Raw genomic sequence first — 21,245 nt, 5'->3', positions numbered from 1 at the left:
TCTCTCTCACTGCCGTTACTGCTTACTGCTGCCGTTGCTTGCTTCACTCTTGGCTTTCCTTACACTTTGCTTTGTACTCTCTTTCTGCTTTGCGCGTATACCCACTTGACATTTTTCCTCGTGAAGAGCAGGCAGCCGAATAACCCCGAATACGACCAACGGCGATCTTTACGATACAGCAGATCTTACTCAGATCCCAGTGAGAGAGAGGGGAACACGAGGAAGACATGCGCTGAGCTCTCGGACCCGAGATCGACCCTCAACACCACGTGTACCCGTCACACGTGCTACCACAATCGCTACCACACCTTCGCTACACGTTACACCCGTCACTCGCTATGGCATCCACACTACCGAACGTGCTGCTCCGGCGGGACCTGAGCATAGAGCAGAAGTTCGAGCAGTTGATGACAGAAAATGCCCTGGGCGCTTCGGTACATGCAGCCCCCATCAGTCGCATACAATTCTAACATCCCCAGGTATCCCAAGACTCCGTCCTCGTCGCTATTGGCACATCTTTCGGCATCACCGCCGCCATTTTCGTACTTTTCCTCCTACTGCGTCCTTTTAATACTATCGTTTACGCGCCCCGTCTCCGACACACCGACGAGAAACACCGACCGCCGCCTCTCGACAAATCGCTGTTCGCGTGGTACAAGCCCGTGTTCAAGACAAACGAACCCGAATATGTTGAGAAGATTGGACTGGATGCGACCATCTTCCTGCGTTTTGCGCGCATGTGCAGGAACATGTTTGTCGTACTCGCCATCGTTGGCTGTGGCATTATCGTTCCCGTCAACGTCATCAAGTCGGTGGAATTCCAGAAGAATTTCGATGGAGACATGAGCGGCAAGATCATCTTCCTGATGACACCTAGAGATCTATTCGGTCAGGTTTTCTGGGCTTTCGTCGTGCTGGCATATCTTATCGACATCATCGTTTGCGGCTTCTTGTGGTGGATGTACCGCGCTGTACACCGGATGAGACGTCAATACCTCGAGCACCCAGACTACCAGAACAGTCTGCACGCGCGGACGTTGATGGTTACGGATATCGACCGCAGCTTTCGCAGTGACCAGGGCATCGTCGAGGTTACGGATAGCTTAAAGACTACGCCAGAGGTGCCCCGTGCATCCATCGGACGTAACGTGAAGGATATCCCAGATCTTATCGAGGCACACGAAGAGGCGGTCATTGAGCTGGAAAAGATATTGGCAAAATACCTGAAGAATCCGAACAAGCTTCCCGCCGAGCGACCGCTATGTACTCCCTCGAAGAAAGACCCAGAGTTCACCGACAAGGCGCAAAAGGTGGATGCAATTGACTACCTCACAGCGCGCATTCAGCGATTAGAAAGCAAGATTAAGGAGGTGCGGGAGACAATCGACAAGCGTGACGCTCTATCATACGGATTTGCTAGCTACGAGAGTATCGACTCTGCGCACATGGTCGCCTTCGCAGCCCGCAGCAAGCACGTCAAAGGCACCACCGTCCGACTCGCCCCCAAGCCAAAGGACATCATCTGGAAAAATCTTACCCTCGATCCCAAGACGCGACGATGGAGGAGGACTGTGAACAACTTCTGGATCACCCTGCTCACGCTCCTGTACTTCATCCCCAATGCCCTGATCGCCGTCTTCCTGTCCAAACTCTCCAACCTGGGTTTTGTATGGCCTACCTTCCAGACCGAACTAGCCGCACACGCCGATTTCTGGGCCGTCGTTCAAGGTCTCGCAGCTCCGGCACTCACCTCGCTCTTCTACTACTTCCTCCCCATCATCTTCCGTCGCTTGTCTATCAAGGCCGGAGACACAACCAAGACATCCCGAGAGCGCCATGTCACGGCACAATTATACGCCTTTTTCGTTTTCAACAACCTTTTCGTCTTCTCGCTCTTCAGCGCTGTCTTCGGTATGATTGTCATGATTGTCAATCTCGCGACCCAGGAACACGTTCCATTTATGGACATCCTACGTCAAATCAAGTTCTTCGACACGACCATGCGGACCCTGTGCGAAGTCTCGCCCTTTTGGGTTACATGGCTCGTCCAGCGTAACTTGGGTGCTGCTATCGATCTTGCCCAGGCTGTCAACCTCGCGTGGGGAAGTTTCTCGCGCAAGTTCTTGAACCCGACGCCTAGGGAGCTGATTAGTCGGACTGCGCCGCCGCCGTTTGACTATGCGAGTTACTACAACTACTTTTTGTTTTACTCGACGGTTGCGCTGTGCTTTGCGCCGTTGCAGCCGATTACACTGGTTATTGTGGCGATTTACTTCACGCTCGATAGCTGGATGAAGAAGTATCTTCTGATGTAGGTCTTAACTCCAAAACCCTCAGATACCCTACTAACATATGTTTAGGTACGTCTTCTGCACCAAGAACGAGTCAGGCGGTGCTTTCTGGCGTGTGCTCTTTAACCGCATGCTCGTTGGCACTTTCTTCTCCAACTGCATCGTTGCACTACTGGTCGTAGCCCGCGGTTACGAACACAAATGGACCATGCTGGCCGCCATGGCCCCTCTCCCTCTCGGCCTAATCGCCTTCAAATTCTACTGCAAGAACGCCTTCGACCACTCGCTCAAGTATTACACACAAGGCACCCGCGCCAAGGGCACCGAAGCCCCAACCCCAATAGACAAGGAATCGCGTCGGCGGGATCGCGTTGCCGTGCGATTCGGGTAAGTCATCTATTCACTGTCACGATGAAACCAAGTTACTGATATGTTGTAATAGCCACCCAGCCCTCTACCAAAAACTCACCGTCCCCATGGTGCACGAAAAATCCAAACACCTCCTCGCCGAAGTCTACCGTGGCCGCCTCGACGGCGACATCGGCGACACGGCCGCCTTCTCCGACGTCTACACCATGAAACGCATGTCCAAAGAACACCCGGGTAAAACCGCCGCTTCCACCAACATCTCGAGTGGAGGAGGGGGCGCAACCGGCCCCTTTGAATTCGTGTCGGAATCGAATATGGACTTTGAGAATTATAAAAACAGACCTGAGTTCAGCGATGAACACGGCGGCGAGGGCAGTTTGTATGGGGGGAGTACGGTGGGGAGGCCTGATACACCCGGTTCCCACTGGGGCCGCGATAACTCGACCAACAACAGCGATCGTGGGAGGAGTACAAGTCGCGATTCTGAACGTACCATGCGCGACGATCCTGGCGTTCTGTACCCGGCTGGCTACCATCAAACACCCAGTGCGTTGCGCGAATACAGTCCTAGTCCCAGTCTTGATCTGAGGGGCGTGGATAGTAGAGAGAGTCCGTATGAGATTGGAGGAGGGGATCAGGGGAGGTTGGTTAGTGGGGCTGCGCCTATGGGTGTGGGGAGTGGGTTGGCTGGAGGTGGGCATGGACAGCAGCAGTATACGCCGTATAGTCCTAGTAGGGATGGGGCGAGGGATTACTTTGGGAGGTAGTTAGGAAAGGATGGGGATGTGTGTTGGTGACGAATTTCTTATGTGTTTGATAATATAGCGGCATCTGGATGGGCGTCGTAGTCATCTTTGAGATTTTAGATACCAGGATCATATGTCTATGGGCGTACGAGCGCTCGACAGCCATATTTCCCACATCTTTATCATACACGCACACTAGAGTGCCACAAGCTTCTTCCCAACAGAAATATGGCTCGGCATCATATCCTTCAACATCCCCACATCCACCTCCAGCGGATTAACCCCCCAAACCGCCAAATCCGCCACAAACCCCGGTAAAAGCCGTCCCCTCTCCCCCTCCTCTCTCAGCAGTTCCGCAGCCTTAGTCGTATGCAACGCAACCGCTTCCCCCACGGTAATCGCATGTTCAACCCCCCTAACCCCAATCACAGTCTCGCGGCTCGCCATCCCCCAAACCGACCGCATAGCGGCAAAACTACCAACAGGATAGTCGCTCCCGCCCGCAATCAGCGCACCAGCATCCAACCACGTGCGCGCGGGGAAAGTGCGGGATACGCGCTCTGAGCCCCAGTATACCTCCTGGACACCCGCTGCGTTATGGAGAAGCGGATGTTGGATCGTCGTTGCGATTCCCAATTTCACGGCTCGAATCTGTTCAGCCGGTGAGACTAGGCCTCCGTGTTCCATAACCAGAAATCCAGGCGTTAAGTACGGAAACCGTTGCATGAGTTCCTCGTATACACCCAGTACCAATTTCACAGCACGGTCTCCATACGCATGCGTTCCTATTTTCCATCCGCGACGCACGACCGCGGTCATGGCTTCGACGAGCGCCGGTTTCTCCCACGTGAGCATCCCGTGATAGGAGGGGAGGCCGCAGCAATTGCAATTTGCGTCTTTTTCGCGGCCGGGCGGGATGGACAGGTAGGGAGAGGTGACGGCGCCTGCTTCCATGCCGCCGTCGACCATGAATTTGACGCCCCAGACGGAGAGGTAGGGGGCGGTTTGGAGGTGGCGGTATGCTTCCATGTTGGAGAGGAGGGTTTCGACTTGTGAGGCGGTGGTCATGCCTACGGCGGGTATGAGGGCGTGGACGCGCACGGCAAGTTTTCCGGCGGAGTAAGTGGCGATGAGGGCGTCTAGGTCGGCGAGCGGGACGTAGCAGTCGCGCACGCTGGATGTGCCTGTTAAGGCGTAGGCGCGGCTTGCGGCTTCTAGACCGGAGATACGTTCGGAGAGGGTTGTGGAGGGTTTTAGTTTGAGGATGGGGACGGTGGCGGAGTCTTGGAAGAGGCCGGAAAGACTGCCGTCTGCTTCTTTTCCGATGAGGCCGCCGGGTGGTGATGGGGTGGTGGAGGTTACGTTTAGCAGGTTTGCGACGACCGAGTTGACGACAACGTTGTGACCACCGCGCATAACCATGATGGGATGCTTAGTCGAAACAGCATCGAGTTCCTTCAACGTAGGCAACCTCTGCTCCTTGATATTGTACTCCAACCAATCCGTCGCCGTACAAATCCACTCCCCTTCTTTCGTCTCGCTCGCCCGCTTCTTCAATCTTGCGAACAGTTCGTCCAAGCTCTTTACGTCATTGACTGGAACGTCGAAGTAGGTCAATCCGGCGAGAATCAGATGGGTATGCGTATCTGTGAATGCGGGGAGGACAGTGGAGTCTGGCACGTCGATGATTTGGGTTTGACTGCCGATGAAGTCGTCTAAGCCGGATGGGTCCTCGGAGAGAGCGATGATGCGGCCGGAGAGGAGGGCTATGGAGCGCTGTGGTGGCATGCCGGGTTGGAGTGTTTCGATTGTGCCGGCGCGGATTAGGGTGTCTGCTTGCGGGTGGGAGGATGATGAAGCCATGATGGGCGAGATATGCTGTGCTGTTCTAAAAGTGGTGATGCTGGTTTGAAGTTATAACAGAGAAGTAGTTGTTTTGATCATGTAGTAGCGTAAGGCTTTCAAGCACTTGCTCGTTCTACTTGTACTCAACCGTTCGGCCGAACGTCCGTCGCGGCTGTTAATGCCCCTCGACATTCGTTACAGCATATCCATGACTTTATGCGGACGCGTGATAGCGTGCTCATATAGCGCCGCAACTCCAAGTTGTGGCTGGACCGACATCGTGAACAAGTTTGTGGCAATGGACGGTCGGCGTGGATGTCCTAGCTAGAGGTCGGTGGTCGCGTGCTTAGTAGGCCGAAAGCGGCGTTCGGGCTTAGAACGCGCGGCACGTCACATACTACGGCTAAATGTTGATGTCAAACTCTGTAGCTGTGAAGTCAGTACGACGAGGGTTGTACGAAGCGCAAACGAAACCGTGCGAACCCAACTTGAGACATCGCACATCGTTTCTCCGCAGATTGTGCGTGCGCGCCCGACGAGGCAAGGACAGCTGACAGGTCGATGATTGAACGATGGCGTTAATGAAAGAAGTGTGGACGGTCTCGAAGTGTTTACAATTGTTCTTGCCGTTCTTTAAAGTATGACGATCAACCGTCACCCAGTAATGCGTAAGCGTTTCCCTCCTGCGGCTTCGCCTGCATTCTCTGCACAAACTTCTTCTTCTTCCTCTCTGCTTCCTTCATTTGCTTCTTCCTCTGCTTGTTGGATATCTGTTCGCTTGGTATTCCCACACCAGCAGAGGTATATATCTCTTCGATCAATTCCTTCAGCACGTCGTGTTCGGCTAAGATGCGCTTCGCCTGCCCAGGTACACCCATCACGTCCGTTATTGAGGGGAAGTCGGACATGTGACCGGCGATATTGTGCACCACCCTGCGTAGCCTGGCGTTTTCAGCTTCTTGTGGGTCCTCAGGGATTATTATGGGGTCAGGATCCATCATTGCCCTCGCGACTTTGACCATTTGGAGTAACATGCGAAGAGAGTAGAGAGCAGCATGCAGTCTAGCCGTGAGGTGTACAAAAGCCCAACTGTTATCGAAGTCGCAGTTCAACACACGCTGAACCAGGGGTATGGGCGGCGGCGTGTTGAGTTCGGTAAGGACTAGACTGAGACCAAAGAGCGACCATAGGAGCGCTGAGCTGACGGACTTCTCCTCACCCCAGGATCTCAGGCTGCGCATCTGCGACTCCAGGTCATCCACTGGGCTCTGGTCAAAACACCGAGGGTATATGGGAACTTCCTGGACTGATATCCCTTGCGCTTTTCTTCTGTACTCTTGTACTACCGTATGCTCTATTGTCGCACGTAGCTTGTAAACCAGTCTACGGATATCGCACCCTATGTTCCATGCTGATGCCTGGGATGGCTCTTCAATAAGTAAAGGCAAGTACACGTGCGGGTGTTCGTCGTTGGTAAAGGTTTGGTGCACATATTCAGATAGCCGGACGTCGATCTGAGGCGGATTTACTAAGTCTGGTTCTTCAAGGTAAGCCGGCATTGTGATCTTCGCGACGTAGCGACTAGCGAAGTCAATGTACCGGCGAGACTTCTGGTCTACATCCTCAGCTTGGTGAGCTAGCAGCTTTGCACTATCCTGTGGGTTCTCGACAAGCTTGTATGCGAACGTCACTAGACTCGTCACTTGTAACTGCTTTCGGATCTCGGCTGGTGAGTACGCCTTGATACCAGTAGAGATGTCTGCATCGTGGAGAAATACGATGAGCGTATCTTCGGAATAGTCGTATAGAATAAGGTCGGTGTCGCTCGTGAAGATGATGGATCGTACATGCTTTTTCGCGTGGGATGCGCACCAGTCGTCTGCTTCCCCCGGTACTGTATGGGTATATGTAGCAAAAGGGGAATCTGTCTCTACTAGCGCTTCTTGTAGTGCGGGCGCAAGGAACGCGTATGATATCGAGCCCAGATATGTGGGAACAGGACAAGAAACGGTAGCGTAGTTGTTGCGGAATTGCTGCACTCGTCTGTTGTTCGCCTCGGTCCTGGACAGTCGCTCGGCTCGCTTTGAAGTAGGCAAGGCTCCATCGAAGTAGATGGCAGACCTGAGAACGTGCGATCAGCAGTGGACGGCATAAGCTCACATCAGCACTCGCATAACGTGCATAGAACGGTCACGGTCAAGTGCAATCAAGCAACTTTCCCATATCGACTCCACGATAAGTGAAGTTTTTGCAACCCCTGCAGCAATGGCGGTGAAGTGAAGAACATATGTGCGCACCTTATTGGCTTGCCGTGGTGATTCCGTGTCCGGGCGCTGAAAAGCAACTGTGGTTTACTCACACCTTGATGTTGCTCTTCTCCAACGAGTACAGCCAGCGGCGTGCTTCAGCGACGATGTCTGCATAAGACGGGATTCGGGTGGCGCTAGCGGCTGAAGCGAGGGCCAATTTGTGAGCGTGGTAGGCGAGCGCAGGGCCGTCTATCACGGCGGAGTAGCCGTCTAGCTGCTCGGAGGAAAGTCGCGTCGCATAGGGTTCGAGACGCCTGGCAAGGCCCTGGATACCCATTTTGACCAGGTGGTTGAGGGTGTTGGGAGGGAAGGTGTGTTCTAGTCGAGACGGAAGGAACGATAGTATGCACACGGCCAGGGTACCCCCGCAAAGAGTCTAGGGCGAAGCGAGGCGGGGAGTGGTCAGTCAGGAGTGTTGTGCAGTGTCTCGGCCTTAGATGCAGAGCTAGTGCATAGGCGCAGCGAGTGTTAGGACGTTAACGAGAAAAAGTCGTCAATAATAGCCAGAAGGCTTAGACAACAGCCGTAGTTAGCGCCCTCGCTATTATTATCTAGTCTTTAGTCTAGCTATTATCTCTTTTTATAATAGCTAGGTAGTATTCTAATTTAAATATATTAGTAAGTACTACTATTTATATTAATATATTATTATAAGATAAGTAGATAATAAAAGTAAAATATCTTCTTAATTAAGTTTTAAGTATTATTACTACTTAATTATAAAATTTAAGATATATATATACTATACTTAAGTCTTTTTATTTTTTATAAAGTTATAAACTTATCTCTTATTTATTTATATATCTAAACTTTATAAAGCTTTACTTATTATAAGTTTATACTAGTTATATAGTAATAAAGAACTTCTTAAGAATAAAGCTAAGTATAGTCTTTTTTAAAATAGTAGCTATTAATAATATATATATAGCTACTAAAGAAGCTTTAGATATATACTTATTAGCTAAGTATAGTATTATTTATTCTATAATAGCTAGTAGAGAAGAGAACCTATATTATATAAGTACTTAATATAGGCCTTAAGAGTACTAGTAACTATAATATTACTACTATTAATACTATTAATACTAGTATTAGCCTTAATAAAAAAGTACTTAAGAAAGATTTTTAGAAAGTAGTAGTTAGTATAGTCTTAGATAGAATAATAGTATATAAAAAAAGAACTTATAGCTTTAGAAGTAGCTATAGTAGTTCTAAAGAGAAAAGTAGTAATAATAGTAGTAGCTTTTATATTTATAGGTTAGTTCTTAATTACTAGAGGTAGTAGAGGTATAGAGATTAATATACTAAGTATAATAGAAAGTTTAAAGTAGATAATAGTTATTATTAAAAAATAAAAATAAAGTATTTATAAGTTATTTTTAGTAAGTAAATATTATTACGTAAATAGTAGTAGTATTAGAGTTCTACTAAAGCTAGTAAAAGTATAACTATAGAATAGTTATTATATTATAGTTATTAGTAGATAGAGATAATATTATAGTTATAGTTAATAAAGAATAAATATAGTAAGTTTTATTAGTAGTATACCTATTACTATATATTATATTATTTCTAGTTATTTTTAGTTATAGTATAAACTAGAAAGTTATATAAGTAAGTATAGAGTTAGTTTATAAGCTAGTAATAACTTTATTACTAATAGTAATATATTCTAAATTAATATTAAAATTATTTTAGTAGTTTTAAAAGAGACTAGTATAGAGTCTTTTAATACTTTTTAATATCTTTTAATATCTTTTTACTATAAAAATAACTCTAAATTAGACTTAAGGTACTAATTAATTTTATATAATCTTATTTACTTATTAGTATTAAGAATTATAAAAATATCTTTCTTTTATATCTATACACTTATAGTTCTCTTTTATAATAATACTCTTTCTTACTTATCTAGAATAATAAACTTACTTTTCTTAGTAGCTAGTAGCAGCGCTGTAGAACTTAGTATACGCTACCTAGTATAGTTTATTAACTAGATCTCTAAAGTACTTATTCTATATAGTAGACTTTATTCTAAGTTAGGTACTAATTACGCATGTGTTTCTAGAACAATTCTCTAGAAATGTAAACCTAATTTAGATTATACCTATAAGAATAAATGCTATTCTTCTAATTATATACTTATAGATATCTTATAAGGTTACTCTAAGTAGCGTAGGCTTTCTTATATTTTAGATATAGAAAGTTTTACTTTATTATAGTAGTTATAAAAGTATCTACTAGTATAGCTACTAGTGCTGTATAGCTACGTTAATAGATATCTAGATTCTTTTAATTTAGTATAGAGTAAATGTAAGAGTATTTATTATAATATAAGTAGTAATACTAAAATATAGTTACTAAATTTCTACTATTACTATTAAAAGTCTCTAATTATACTACTTACGCTATTTTATTCTTTTAGGCTATAGTTTAGTTACTAGTAATATTTATTAACGTAAGCTTGTAGAGAAAGAACACAGAAGTTATCTTAGTAAGTTATATTATAGTTAGCTAGCTAGATTGTAAAAGCGCTATTAGTGCCTTATTAGATATTATACTTAGTAGTGCAAAATCTTTAAATAATAATTCTAATATAGTATTATTATACTCTTTCTTATTAACGTCTCTATTACTATTATTATTACTATTATTAGCTAGAAGGCTAAATATAACTAATATTAACTCTACTTAAAGGCCTACTATTAGGTTGTTTCTATTACTTTTCTTCTTATTAATAACTAGAGTCTGCTAGCTTCTACTATATTTAGCGTGTACTATTTTCTTATTAACCTTAGTAATTAGTAGTCTATTATACATACTTATTAGCGTAATACCTTCTACTTATCTTACTATGCCTACGCTCTTTAGCTTTACTACCTTTATTACTTTCTACTCTTTAGAGCTAAGTCTAAAGGTAGACTTATAGTTAAGGTTAACTAGTAACTTAAGGTTCTTATCTTTTATACCTTATTTTATCTTAACTAGAATAAGTGTGTTTAGATCTAGAAGAGAGGCTTCTATACTATTAATAGTGTACTTAAGATATAGTTAGGCGTAAAAGAGATTATTCTACTACTTATCTATATATCTCTACGTAACTTCTATATATATAGCGTAGTATAAATACTCTAGTAGCTCTCTTATAGCTTTATTAGTTTTATTAAAGCTTTAATATTCTAACTTTATAAAGTCTTACGTAGCGCTATAGTAAATATTATAAAGTTTAATATAGAATAAAAGCTTTATAAAACTAGCTATTATTAATAGAAATCTTCTAAACTATTTATTAAATGCGCTTTTTAATAAGTCTAGACTACTACTATATACGTATAACGTAGAAAGCACTAGCTAAATAAGGTTTATCTACTTAATTATCTTATCTCTATAATCTACTATAAGTTTTATTATCTCTTCTAATATATATATACTCTTAACAAATTCTAGATAAAGTGCTATAGCTAGCATAATCTTTATAGAGTATAGTAGTTAGAGCTTACTCTTATTAATAGCGTTTAAGACTTTAGTTATATTCTTTAATAGTTAGTCTCTAAATAATAGTAAAGTTAGTAATTAGAGGGTCTAAACTAAGTAGTTTTAGCCTTAGTAGGTACTTACTTACAGCTCTTTACGTTACAGATTTAAATAGATATTATTAAATAGTCTACCTTACGCCTACTACTTAGCTTTATTATAATATTACTATAGATAAGAAATAGAAGAGCGTAGTAGTCTAGAGAGCTAGATAAGATATTACTAATATAATAGGCTAGAGCTATATATAGTAGTAGAGATTGCACATAGATAAGAGTAATATTCTAGCTTCTAGTTCTATTAAATAAGGCGTTCTAGTAGAAAGCTTATACTATTCTTATAACTATTTATATCTCTACCTAATACTACTCTTACTTTAGATTATTTATTAACTTTCTATCTAACACTATAGTTTAGATTAGAGAATTAAGTCTCTTTCTATTATAAAAAGTAGTCTTAAAGTCTTAATAATAAAAGATTAACGTATTAATAGTATAGCTAACTACTTTCTATATAGTTTACGTACTAATAGCCTTTTCTCTACGTAGCTTTATATAGCTAATAATAGTTATAATAAATCTTTCTATATCTTATAGTGTAGATAGCTTCTTATTAGCACTAAATAATAATATTAGTAGGCTGTAGCGCCTTTCTAAAAGCGTAAATAATATACTTAGTTACTTCTAGGCTATCTCTCTAAAACGCTAGTAGTTAATTATACTATATCTATATACTATACTTTGTTACTATACTTCTGTATATAAGTTAGAGGCGCTTTACTATTCTCTTTAATAATATCTAATTATTAGTAGTAGTTTTAAGCATTAATTATAGGCTTTGCTTACTAGTATATTTAAATTATAGAGTAGGTGCTAGTCTAAAGTCTTAATTATCTAAATTAATATCTACTATATTATATTAGTATGTCTTAAGAATAATTACTAAGGTAAAGATATTAAGAATCTATTTAGTAGAGTGTATTTAAAAGTTTAGAGTATTACTATTATAGCTATAGAGCTCTATCTAGTTACTAGTTATAGAAGTTGCGCCTAAAGATCTATTAGATAAGAGTAGTAACGTAACTATAAGTAGTAAGATAAAATAGCGTAGAGAGTTATATCTACTAATACTATAGCTATTAGATACGCGTATATTATAGTACTACTAAAGCTACTATAGTAGTGTTTAGGCTACTAGGTAGGTTATAAGACTTAGAAATAACTACGTATCTACTATAACGCACTCTTTATAATATTCTTAACTTATATATTAAAAAGATATAGTATAAGTAAAGATTAAGATTAAAAGAATAATAAGAATATAGTAAGGTTAATCTTAAAGTTACTCTAGTGCGTTAAATAGTAAAGCGCACGTAACCTATTAACGTTACCTAGGTAAAGCTATATTTAATAACAATAATAACAACTCTCTAGAATACTTATTAACTTAATAACTAAGTCTTTATACAGCTATATAGTTAGTAATAGTGCTTATTATTATAGTAAACTCTATCTAATACTATTCTGCGCTACTAATATTATTATATTTAGCTCTTAACTCTAATATTATCTATCTTTACGCTAGTGTATTATAGCTTATAAATTTATAAAGCGATAACACGCTTACTATTAGAAAAAGAAGAAAGCTAATTAATATATAACGCCTTTCTTACTTTTCTTACTTTCTACGCCTAAAGAATAAGTAAGTATAAAATAAGATAGTATAGCTTAAGTCTATAATAGTAGGCTACCTAAGATAGGCTTAACTATAGAATAGTAGTTAACTATGCTAGATTCTGTTTTACTACCTAAGCTGCTTATTCTAAATAATAGAAGTAAGGCTACTAGCTACTCTACTAGTAGAGAGTTAAATAGTAATCTAGTTAATATTGTTAGTAGCTTTAGGTTATTATATAGCTTACTAGCTAAAATTAGAACTTATATCTATAGCTAGATCTATAGCTCTAGTAAAGAGTACTAAAGATATATTCTTAGCTATAGGTAGAAGTAATAGTATATCTTTATTAAGTACGTAGATTACTTCTATAAAGAAGTAGTATAATTTAAGTAAGACTACTTTACTATTATATTACTATAAGTAGAATATAGCCTACGCAGACTACGTCTACTACTTTATATCTTATAAGGTATGTAATCTAAATATATAGTAGAAGAGTAAAAGTAATTTAGAGTTAACTACTAGGTAGAGTTTATAGAAGTTAAGTCTATAGATAATTAGGTTTACTTATAGAAGTAGAATAAAGATATTAGCTAGGTATAGTATATTAATCTTATATACTAGTTTAGTAAATATTTTTAAGAATAGACTATAAATATATTTAAAACCTTATAGTCTTTCTCTAATCTCTAGAGGCTAAGCTTTATAATACGTAAGGTTAGACTTAAAGAATAAGTCTACGTAGTGTCTACTATTACTACTATATACCTAGGTCTTTAGGTTATATTTAATATACTCTTATAGAAGATTTTTATAGTTTAAGTATATAGAGCTAGTAGTTATTAAATAATAGAGTTAGTTAAATACTAGATACACAATATTAAACTATAATTAGGTATATTATTCTAAAAAGACTAGAGACAAATCGCTACTAAGCTACAATAGCGATTCTAAGGTATTTATACCTATAGCTAAGTTAGCCTAGGCTCTTACAGGCTAGAGCCTAACATTATCTCCTCTCTTAGAGTAGATTGCCCTTAATCTAACTCTAAGTGTGCGTAATAGACAGAAGAAGGCAAGCAAGGCCTAGAATAGACTATTCTAGTCTATAACAGCCTGTACTAGGTATTTGTAGATAGAATGCACCTATAGAAGATAGAAATCTTAGCAGAAAAATCTAGCAATCTAGAAGATTACGAAATAGCGTACAAACGCGTTTTTCTGCGCTAGCAGCGCTAGCGTAGAGCTGTGCGCCTAGGCTATTTCTAGCTAGTTAGATTTCTCTTTTCTATTCTCTACCTCTTAATTGCTCTATAATAGTAAGTATTAGCCTCTTTTGCCTGTTATTTCTAGAATTCTAAGAAGGTCTAAAGCAACCTATTATAGCCTGTTTTAGAGCATAATAGAGTAGTTTAGCCTAAATTAGAGGTTTCTAGCGCAAATTATACTAAATTACTGCTAACTAGCTTCTAGTACCCTAACTAAGACTATTAACGCGCACTTTGCACTAATTCGCTCTCTTTCTACCTGCATCTACCTGTTACACTCTACATTGCTCTATTTTAAGCCTTAATAGCCTCTTTCGCCTTAACTTAACTATAGTTAGCAATAATTAGATCGCTATAAGCTACTTCTACGTGCCTAGGCTTCTTAAGATTAGTTACGTACTATGTACTAGTTACCTATAGTTGTAGAAGCTTAACAAGCTTTATACGTTTAACTACTACAACTACACTTTTCTAGTTCTTAAGACTAAGAAAGAGCGCGCTGTCTTTGCTAGCATAATTAGAAAGGTTACTAGCGCACTGTCTAGAGATACTATTACCTAAACTATCCTGTGTAGCTAGTGTTAGGCTATAAATAAGCAGTGCTTTGCTATAAGTACCTATTTTACTCTCTTCTAGCTACTATCGCCCTCTATTAGCCTCTATAAGGCTAATATATAGTAAATAGCTCTAGAACAGGTAGTTTTAGTTTATTTTAGCCTATTTTAGGCCCTTTTGCGCTAATACTAACTAATACAGCCTCTAGAGAATCTTGTTAACTTAGAAGCTATATTTAAGATTATCTACTAATTAACTACTAACTAGAAGCTTATTAGTAAGAAGCCTATTGTTCCGCGTTCTTAAGCCTCTAACAATACCTTAACGCCTACTCTACTAGCTATAGAAGACTTTAAGCGCAGCAACTTACGCTGCCTAAAGATAGACTTAGTAGAAGAGTGCAAGAGCGTCTACAATAATATTATTAAGTAAGTTTTAACCTATATTAGCCTATTTTAGCCTAATTTAGCGTTTTATAGGCCTTTCTATTCTCTCTAGAGTTAGCAAGGCCTTTATAGAACCTAAAAGAGCTAGATTAGCCTATAATAGTCTATTCTAAACTATTTTAACTAACTTTAGTAGTAACTACTTCTCTAATTAGAAGCACTTATAATTTTATTCTAGCGCACTCTATAGCTGTGCTGCTACTAAGTCTAGCGCGCGCTCTAATAACAAGACTAAGGCTAAGACTATAGTTACTAGCTTTACTAATAGTACTCTCCGCGCATCTAAGAAGAGAGCTAACAAGGTTACTAGTGCGCTTAACGCTAGATTACTGTTTAAGCAATTAGTAAGTTCTAAAATACTCTCTTCTAGGCTCTTACAGCTCTAATTAGCTCTTTATAGGTTACTAGTAGCTGCTTTACCTCTATTTACTCTCTTTTTGCCTTTTATAGCCTGTTTTAGCCTATACTAACTCTTTTTACAGCGTTCTGCCTTAAAGCCTACTAAGTAGGCTATTATTTCTGTAGTCTAAGATCTGTAGAACGCTATTTAAGAACTTTAGGTAGAGCTTACTTTCTAGCTAAAGAGTAATAAGGCTGCTACTAAGAAGAGCTAGCTTAAGAAGAAGATCTAGGCTAAGAAAGACAAGATTAAGCGCCTTAGAGCTAGTGTTCTCTAAGTTGCTCTTAGATAACCTCTAATAGTCTCTTGTAGCCTATTTTAGCCTATTCTAGAGTAATATAGGCTCTTCTAGCACATTTAGGTAGAGTTTAATAGAGTTTACGTAGAATTAACTAGAGTTAAGAGGTATTAACTAAAACTAGCCTCTTTCGGCTCTATATAGGCTATTATAGCTTAGTCTAGTCTAGATTAATACTTATAGGTAGATCTATTCTTGCGAATGCAAAAAGGTCTATATCTATAATTAAAGTTGTTTGTCTATATAAATTTACCTAAAGTATAATATTTAAATTCTTTAAAACTAATTATAAGGCCTAAAAACCTATTAATTCTTGCGCTAGAAAGCAAGTTAGAGTTAGATAGTCGCAAGCTATTCTAGTCTAAGGCACTATTAAATACTCTAAAAAACTCTATATAGAGAAAAAAGGTAAAGGTATACTCTAGTTTGCACTAGAATAGCCTATTATAGCTTAACATAACTTATTCTCTCTCTTTATAAGGCTATCTATAGCGTCGCTTCGCAGGCTATGCCTTTAAAGACTTTCTACGCTGCTAGATACCTTTCTTATTCTAAAACTTCTGTAGCGTGTTAGCTAAGATGTTTAGACCTAGTTTCTATAAGTTTTCTTTCTTTAGGTACCTAACCTATTTAATTAGGTACTTCTATTAGTTATTCTTATTACGCTATCTTTTAACAATACGCTCTACTTTATATACATTATCGCTAAATTCTCTTAAAGTGTTCTATTTAGGCGCCTTAGAGTGCAGAATAGTGTCTTTTAGGTTAAAAGGCTCTAAAAGTAATATATAGAACACTAGATAGACACTATTAAGTTCTAGAAGGTTAACCTAGAAGGCTAAGAGGCTAATCTAGTCTACAATCTTTCTAGGTCTAAGAAACTTCTAATCTAGCTTTTTCTTTAGGCAAGTACTCCTAATGTGTTAGTTAGAGACTAGAACTTAGTCTTCTACCTTAAAGAGTATTAGCGCGCAGTGCTTATTAGCATACTCTTTCTAGTAAGTATTTACTACCTTAATCTTTCTATAGCACTTCTACTATAGTTTAATTACTTATTTAGTAAGGCTAGCCTCTATAGAGCTTTCTCTCTTGCTAAGAGCTAAATTAAGCTAATCTACTCTGCAAGAGTGCCTTCTGTAGTAGGCCTAGAAGAGAGTAATTCTAGTAGTAGAGTGTATACTGTTATTATACGCAAACTCTCTAATAGATATCTAGCGCGCCTAATTATTCTATTCTAGAGAGTAATAGTAGTAAAGGTACTACTCTAAGGTCTAGTTCTGTCTTTTAGTCTAGCTATTAGTCTAAGAATAGAAAGTAGAAGTAAGAACTCTTCTAGCATTAAGATAGTAAAGAAAAGAATTCTAATACTTAGAGTTTATTAAAGAGCCTTAATCTAAGATAATGCGCTTTAGTACACTGTAAAGCTAGATAACTTCGCGTATCTAGGCCTGTGCTAGGTTAGTACTATTCTAATTAGCCTGTACTAGCACGTAATAGGCTATTTTAGTTAATCTGTCTATAATAACTAGTATAGCGTTGTACTTTATACTAGAAACTATGCTAGGTAGTAGTTCTATAATAAAGTCTATTGTTACCTTCTTCTAAGAGTAGTTAGGTATTAGAAGAAGCTACAGCAGGCTATAAGGCCTGTGCTTTATAGAAGTAGACTTCCTACATATAAGGTAATTCTTGTAGTATTACTCTACGTCTTTACGTATACTCTTCTAAAAGTAGCACCTCTATAGCTTCTCTAGAGTACGTCTTACTCTAAAGTAGCCTACTAGAGAGTTATTATAATATTCTTAGAGGGCTTACAACTTCTCTTTAGTAGTTACTAGCGTTCTTACTACGTAATAGCGCGTTTTAGCTCTATCTAGGCTAGACTAGTTAGCTTTAGACTTAGACTTGTCTAAAGTACCTAAGAAGGCGTAATCTGTCTTATTGCGCTCCTCTAGAGTCTAGAGCTCTAGCATAGTGTATCTACTAGCCTAGTTAAAGCTCTCTAGACTCTTAGTAAGGTCTTATTATTTCTTAGTGCGCTTAGTAGAGCGCGTCTGCACTATAGCTACTAAAAGAGAGGTTCTATTACTATTAGTTATAAGATCTCTTATAGGCTAGACAAAAGCTTCGTTATACTTCTAGGTAGGTTTCTAGGCTTCTACTATGTAGTTAGAGCAGCAAGAAGGCCTATCTACAGAGTTAGTAGACTCTACCTTATAGTAGATATTAAAATTAAACCTAGATAGTATAATATAAGACCTAACCTATTAATAGTTAAGAGTCTTAGTCTCTATAAACTATTTTAGGTTCTAATAGTTAGTCTAGAGGTTAAAGTGTACACCCTCTAGATATTAGCGCTAATACTCTAGGCTCTTAACTATTGCAAGCAGCTTCTAGTTGTACGTATTATAATTGTACTCTACTATAATAAGCTTACGCAAAAAGAAGTTAACTAGGCGCTATTAGTACTCTCTAGCTCTATTTAGTATATATTAGCTTAATATGCCTGCAATTGCGCTACCTAAGGCGTCTACCTTAGCCTTAGTCTTTCTATCTCGCTTAAAGTAAGTTAAGATAGAAATACTTAGAAAAGAGTCTTTTAGCTTCTAAAAGACCTCTTTAGCTTCCTTGTTAAGGTTAAGAGCCTAACTCTTCTCTCTCCGCTAGGCGCAGCTACTCTTAGCCGCTTCTAGCCTCTTCTAGATTAGTTTAGTTAATAGCAGAGCAAGTTAGAAGAATCTAGTAATAAACTGCCTATAGTAGTTTATAAAGCTAATAAACACCTAAATCTCGCGCATAGTGTGCAGTTTAGGCTATTTCTAGATTATCTTAATTCTATCCTTATTAATTTATATTCTCTTAGAGAAAACTACGTAGCTAAAGTACTTAGTGCGCTAGGTATACTACTCGCACTTTAGAAGCTTTAAAAATAGCTTTGCATTGCGTAATCTACGCAAGACTTTCTTAATATAGCTTTTATGCTTCTCTTTAGTATTAGAGAAGATAAGAATGTTGTCTAAGTATATAATACAGGTTATATTAATTAATACTGCAAGAACTTAATAGATATAGGCCTAGAACTGCGCAGAAGCGTTTGTAAGGCTAAAAGGTATTATAGTATACTTAAAACTACTATATCTTATGTAGAAGGTAGTTTTCTACTTATTACTCTTCTTAATACGTACTCTATAGTAAGCTTCTTTTACATTAAGTTTAGTGTAGAATTTAGCGCTAGCTAATCTTTCTAGAGACTCTGTAATAAGTAGCAAGAGGTGCTAATTCTTAATAGTAACCTTATTAAGGCCTCTGTAGTTAACGCATAGGCGCATACTACTATCTTTCTTCTTAGCAAAGAGTATAGGCGCCTCTACTAGAGACTTACTATGCCTAATCTACTCTTGTGCTAAGTACTTGTCTAAATACTTGCGTAGAAGCTCTAACTCTATCTTAGAGAGGTTGTATAATAGCTAATAGAGCGCTGTAGTTCTAGGTAGTAGGTTAATAGCTAAGTCTTGTAGACTATAGTTAGCAAGAACTCTTAAGTTATCTTCTAACCTAAAGTACGTAAACTTAGCATATTGCAGAGGCAAACTACTCTCTTTAGCCTCTTCTAGGCTAGACTAGAGCGTTAAGACAATAAGATAGCTATACACATCTACTATAGAATCGCGCATAGTCTTCTTAAACTTCTTAGCCTCTTCTAGCGCAATCTTTCTATAGACAGTTCTATTCTTAGACTTAGTGCTCTAAAAGAGCAGCTTCTATATAGAGTAGCTAATCTTTAGATAATACGCGTCTATCTAGAGCAGACCTAAGTATACCTAATACTTATAGACTTCTGCAACAATGCATAGAACGTTCTAGGTCTCTTGTTTTCTGCAAGAATCTACTACCTTTATAGTTACTATAGTAGTGCTATAAATCTTTAATTCTTTGCTATTTACTCTATCTACTAATAGCTTAGGTAGAGAGTAAACTAGCAAGCCTTACTCTGCAGTAAGCAACGCTAAAATAAGGTTTAACTAGAAACCTCTATCTACTAGAGCCTTAATAGGCTCTAATTAGCTAAGTAACACCTTTACTATTAGCAGCTTTGCTAGCTTAGAGTAAAGCGCGTTATAAAGAAGTTCTAAGTTCTAGAATACTAGGTCTAGAGCAACATAGGCAGCTAAGAAGAACTCTAGCTTCTCTGCCTACTACCTTTTTCTAATCTCTAACTAGATAAGCTCTTAGAGTCTCTCTTAGACTTTAGACAGTCTCTTTAGAAGTGTCTAGTCTTATTACACCTCTAATAGGTCGTGTTAGAGTCTTTTAGACTATTTTAGTCTAATTTAGCTAGTCGCGAGTTAGATTTTACTAAACTAGCCTTCTTAGCTTTTTTCTAGGTCTAAGAAGGCCCTAAAAAAGAGTTCTAGGCCTAATAGCTGCAGAATCTATTCTTACAAGCTAGGTACTTAGAAAGCGTAGTAGTGCGCTTTATCTTGCTCTAATAGTAGTAAGCTAAGGTATTAAGCTTAGAGACTATGTTATAGTCTTCTAGGTCTTAAAGCAAGAGTTCTTTCTAAATATTAGAAAGAAGAGCGCTTATAAAGTCTATGCAGCGCTACTCTTTAGCGTAGTTGCCTAGTTCGCTCTAAAGCGTATTAAGGTAGGCTAAAAGAGAGTTAGAATTCTAATCTAGCCTCTATTTAGCCTGTTTAAGCCTATTGTAAGCTATAAGGCGTTGCAACAACTTAGAACTAAGCGTATTAAGCATAACTATCTTAAGTTCCTTCTAGGTAGGCGTTTAAGACGCCTTAAGCCTTATGTAGTTCTAGAAGTAGGCGTTCTAAGTAGAGTAAGTAGTTTTATCTAGAAACCTTACAGCAAAGTCTATCTTCTAGGTACCTATAGAGAAGATAGAGGGCGCTTCTCTAAAAATAGCCTTATAATTGCGCACCTAGTAGTTGTACTGCAAGCAGTCGCGCGTAGTAAATATCTCTAGGTTCTTAGAGCGCAGAGCTTCTAAGTTTAACTAGAGCTTGCCTCTTAGAGCTAAGACGTAGCAGACAACGTTCTCTTTAAGAGCTAAGTAGTTGCCTATAAGTACCTTACGCTTTAATTTCTTAAGGCAGGCTACGTCTTAATAAGTGCGCTCTAATTATTTCTACTTGCGCAACTCCTTAAGTTTGCAGGTTAAGGTAGCCTATTTATCTTCGCCTTTAGTAGTAGTAGCCTGCAAGAGCCTAGTTAGCTCTAAAATAGGCTCTAATAGCGCGTTACTATCTCTAATAATTAAGGCTAGGTTAGCAACGCCTAAAGAGGCTCCTAATAGGTCTATAAGTTTCTTAGTAGGCAGTATTGCTACCTCTAGAGATATAGAAGCTAATTTCTTCTAGTTGTTGTCTATTGCGCGCAAGAATAGTGCAGCTTGCTTACTACTGCGTTGTATCGCGCTAGAGGGACCTACTTTAGAGCTTATTATGTCTAAACAGCATGCACAAGAGTATTATAGAGTAGAGCAATTT

General features: G+C 39.3%; 3 protein-coding genes across 3 annotated transcripts; 1 reads left to right on the top strand and 2 right to left on the bottom strand.

Annotated features, from left to right (window-relative positions):
* Positions 1-338: 338 nt before the first annotated feature.
* On the top strand, positions 339-3,427 carry J4E87_004615 (uncharacterized protein; the record flags this gene model as incomplete). The annotated part of the gene is made up of 4 exons (XM_049376234.1): positions 339-434; positions 480-2,311; positions 2,361-2,678; positions 2,734-3,427. 4 exons carry the CDS (start codon positions 339-341, stop codon positions 3,425-3,427), a joined length of 2,940 nt encoding a protein of 979 aa, XP_049233745.1.
* A 617-nt stretch (positions 3,428-4,044) lies between these two features.
* Positions 4,045-5,269, bottom strand: J4E87_004614 (uncharacterized protein; the record flags this gene model as incomplete). Its single annotated transcript, XM_049376233.1, has 2 exons — positions 4,045-4,057; positions 4,119-5,269. The coding sequence occupies 2 exons, from the start codon at positions 5,267-5,269 to the stop codon at positions 4,045-4,047; spliced, it is 1,164 nt and encodes a 387-aa protein (XP_049233744.1).
* A 629-nt stretch (positions 5,270-5,898) lies between these two features.
* J4E87_004613 (uncharacterized protein) lies at positions 5,899-7,837 on the bottom strand (the record flags this gene model as incomplete). Its single annotated transcript, XM_049376232.1, has 2 exons — positions 5,899-7,372; positions 7,611-7,837. The coding sequence occupies 2 exons, from the start codon at positions 7,835-7,837 to the stop codon at positions 5,899-5,901; spliced, it is 1,701 nt and encodes a 566-aa protein (XP_049233743.1).
* Positions 7,838-21,245: the final 13,408 nt, after the last annotated feature.

This window comes from Alternaria ethzedia (genome assembly GCF_023757985.1).
Source record: "Alternaria ethzedia strain BMP 0044 chromosome Unknown scaffold_9, whole genome shotgun sequence".
Taxonomy (NCBI): domain Eukaryota; kingdom Fungi; phylum Ascomycota; class Dothideomycetes; order Pleosporales; family Pleosporaceae; genus Alternaria; species Alternaria ethzedia.
This window is presented reverse-complemented; position numbering and strand designations above follow the sequence as displayed.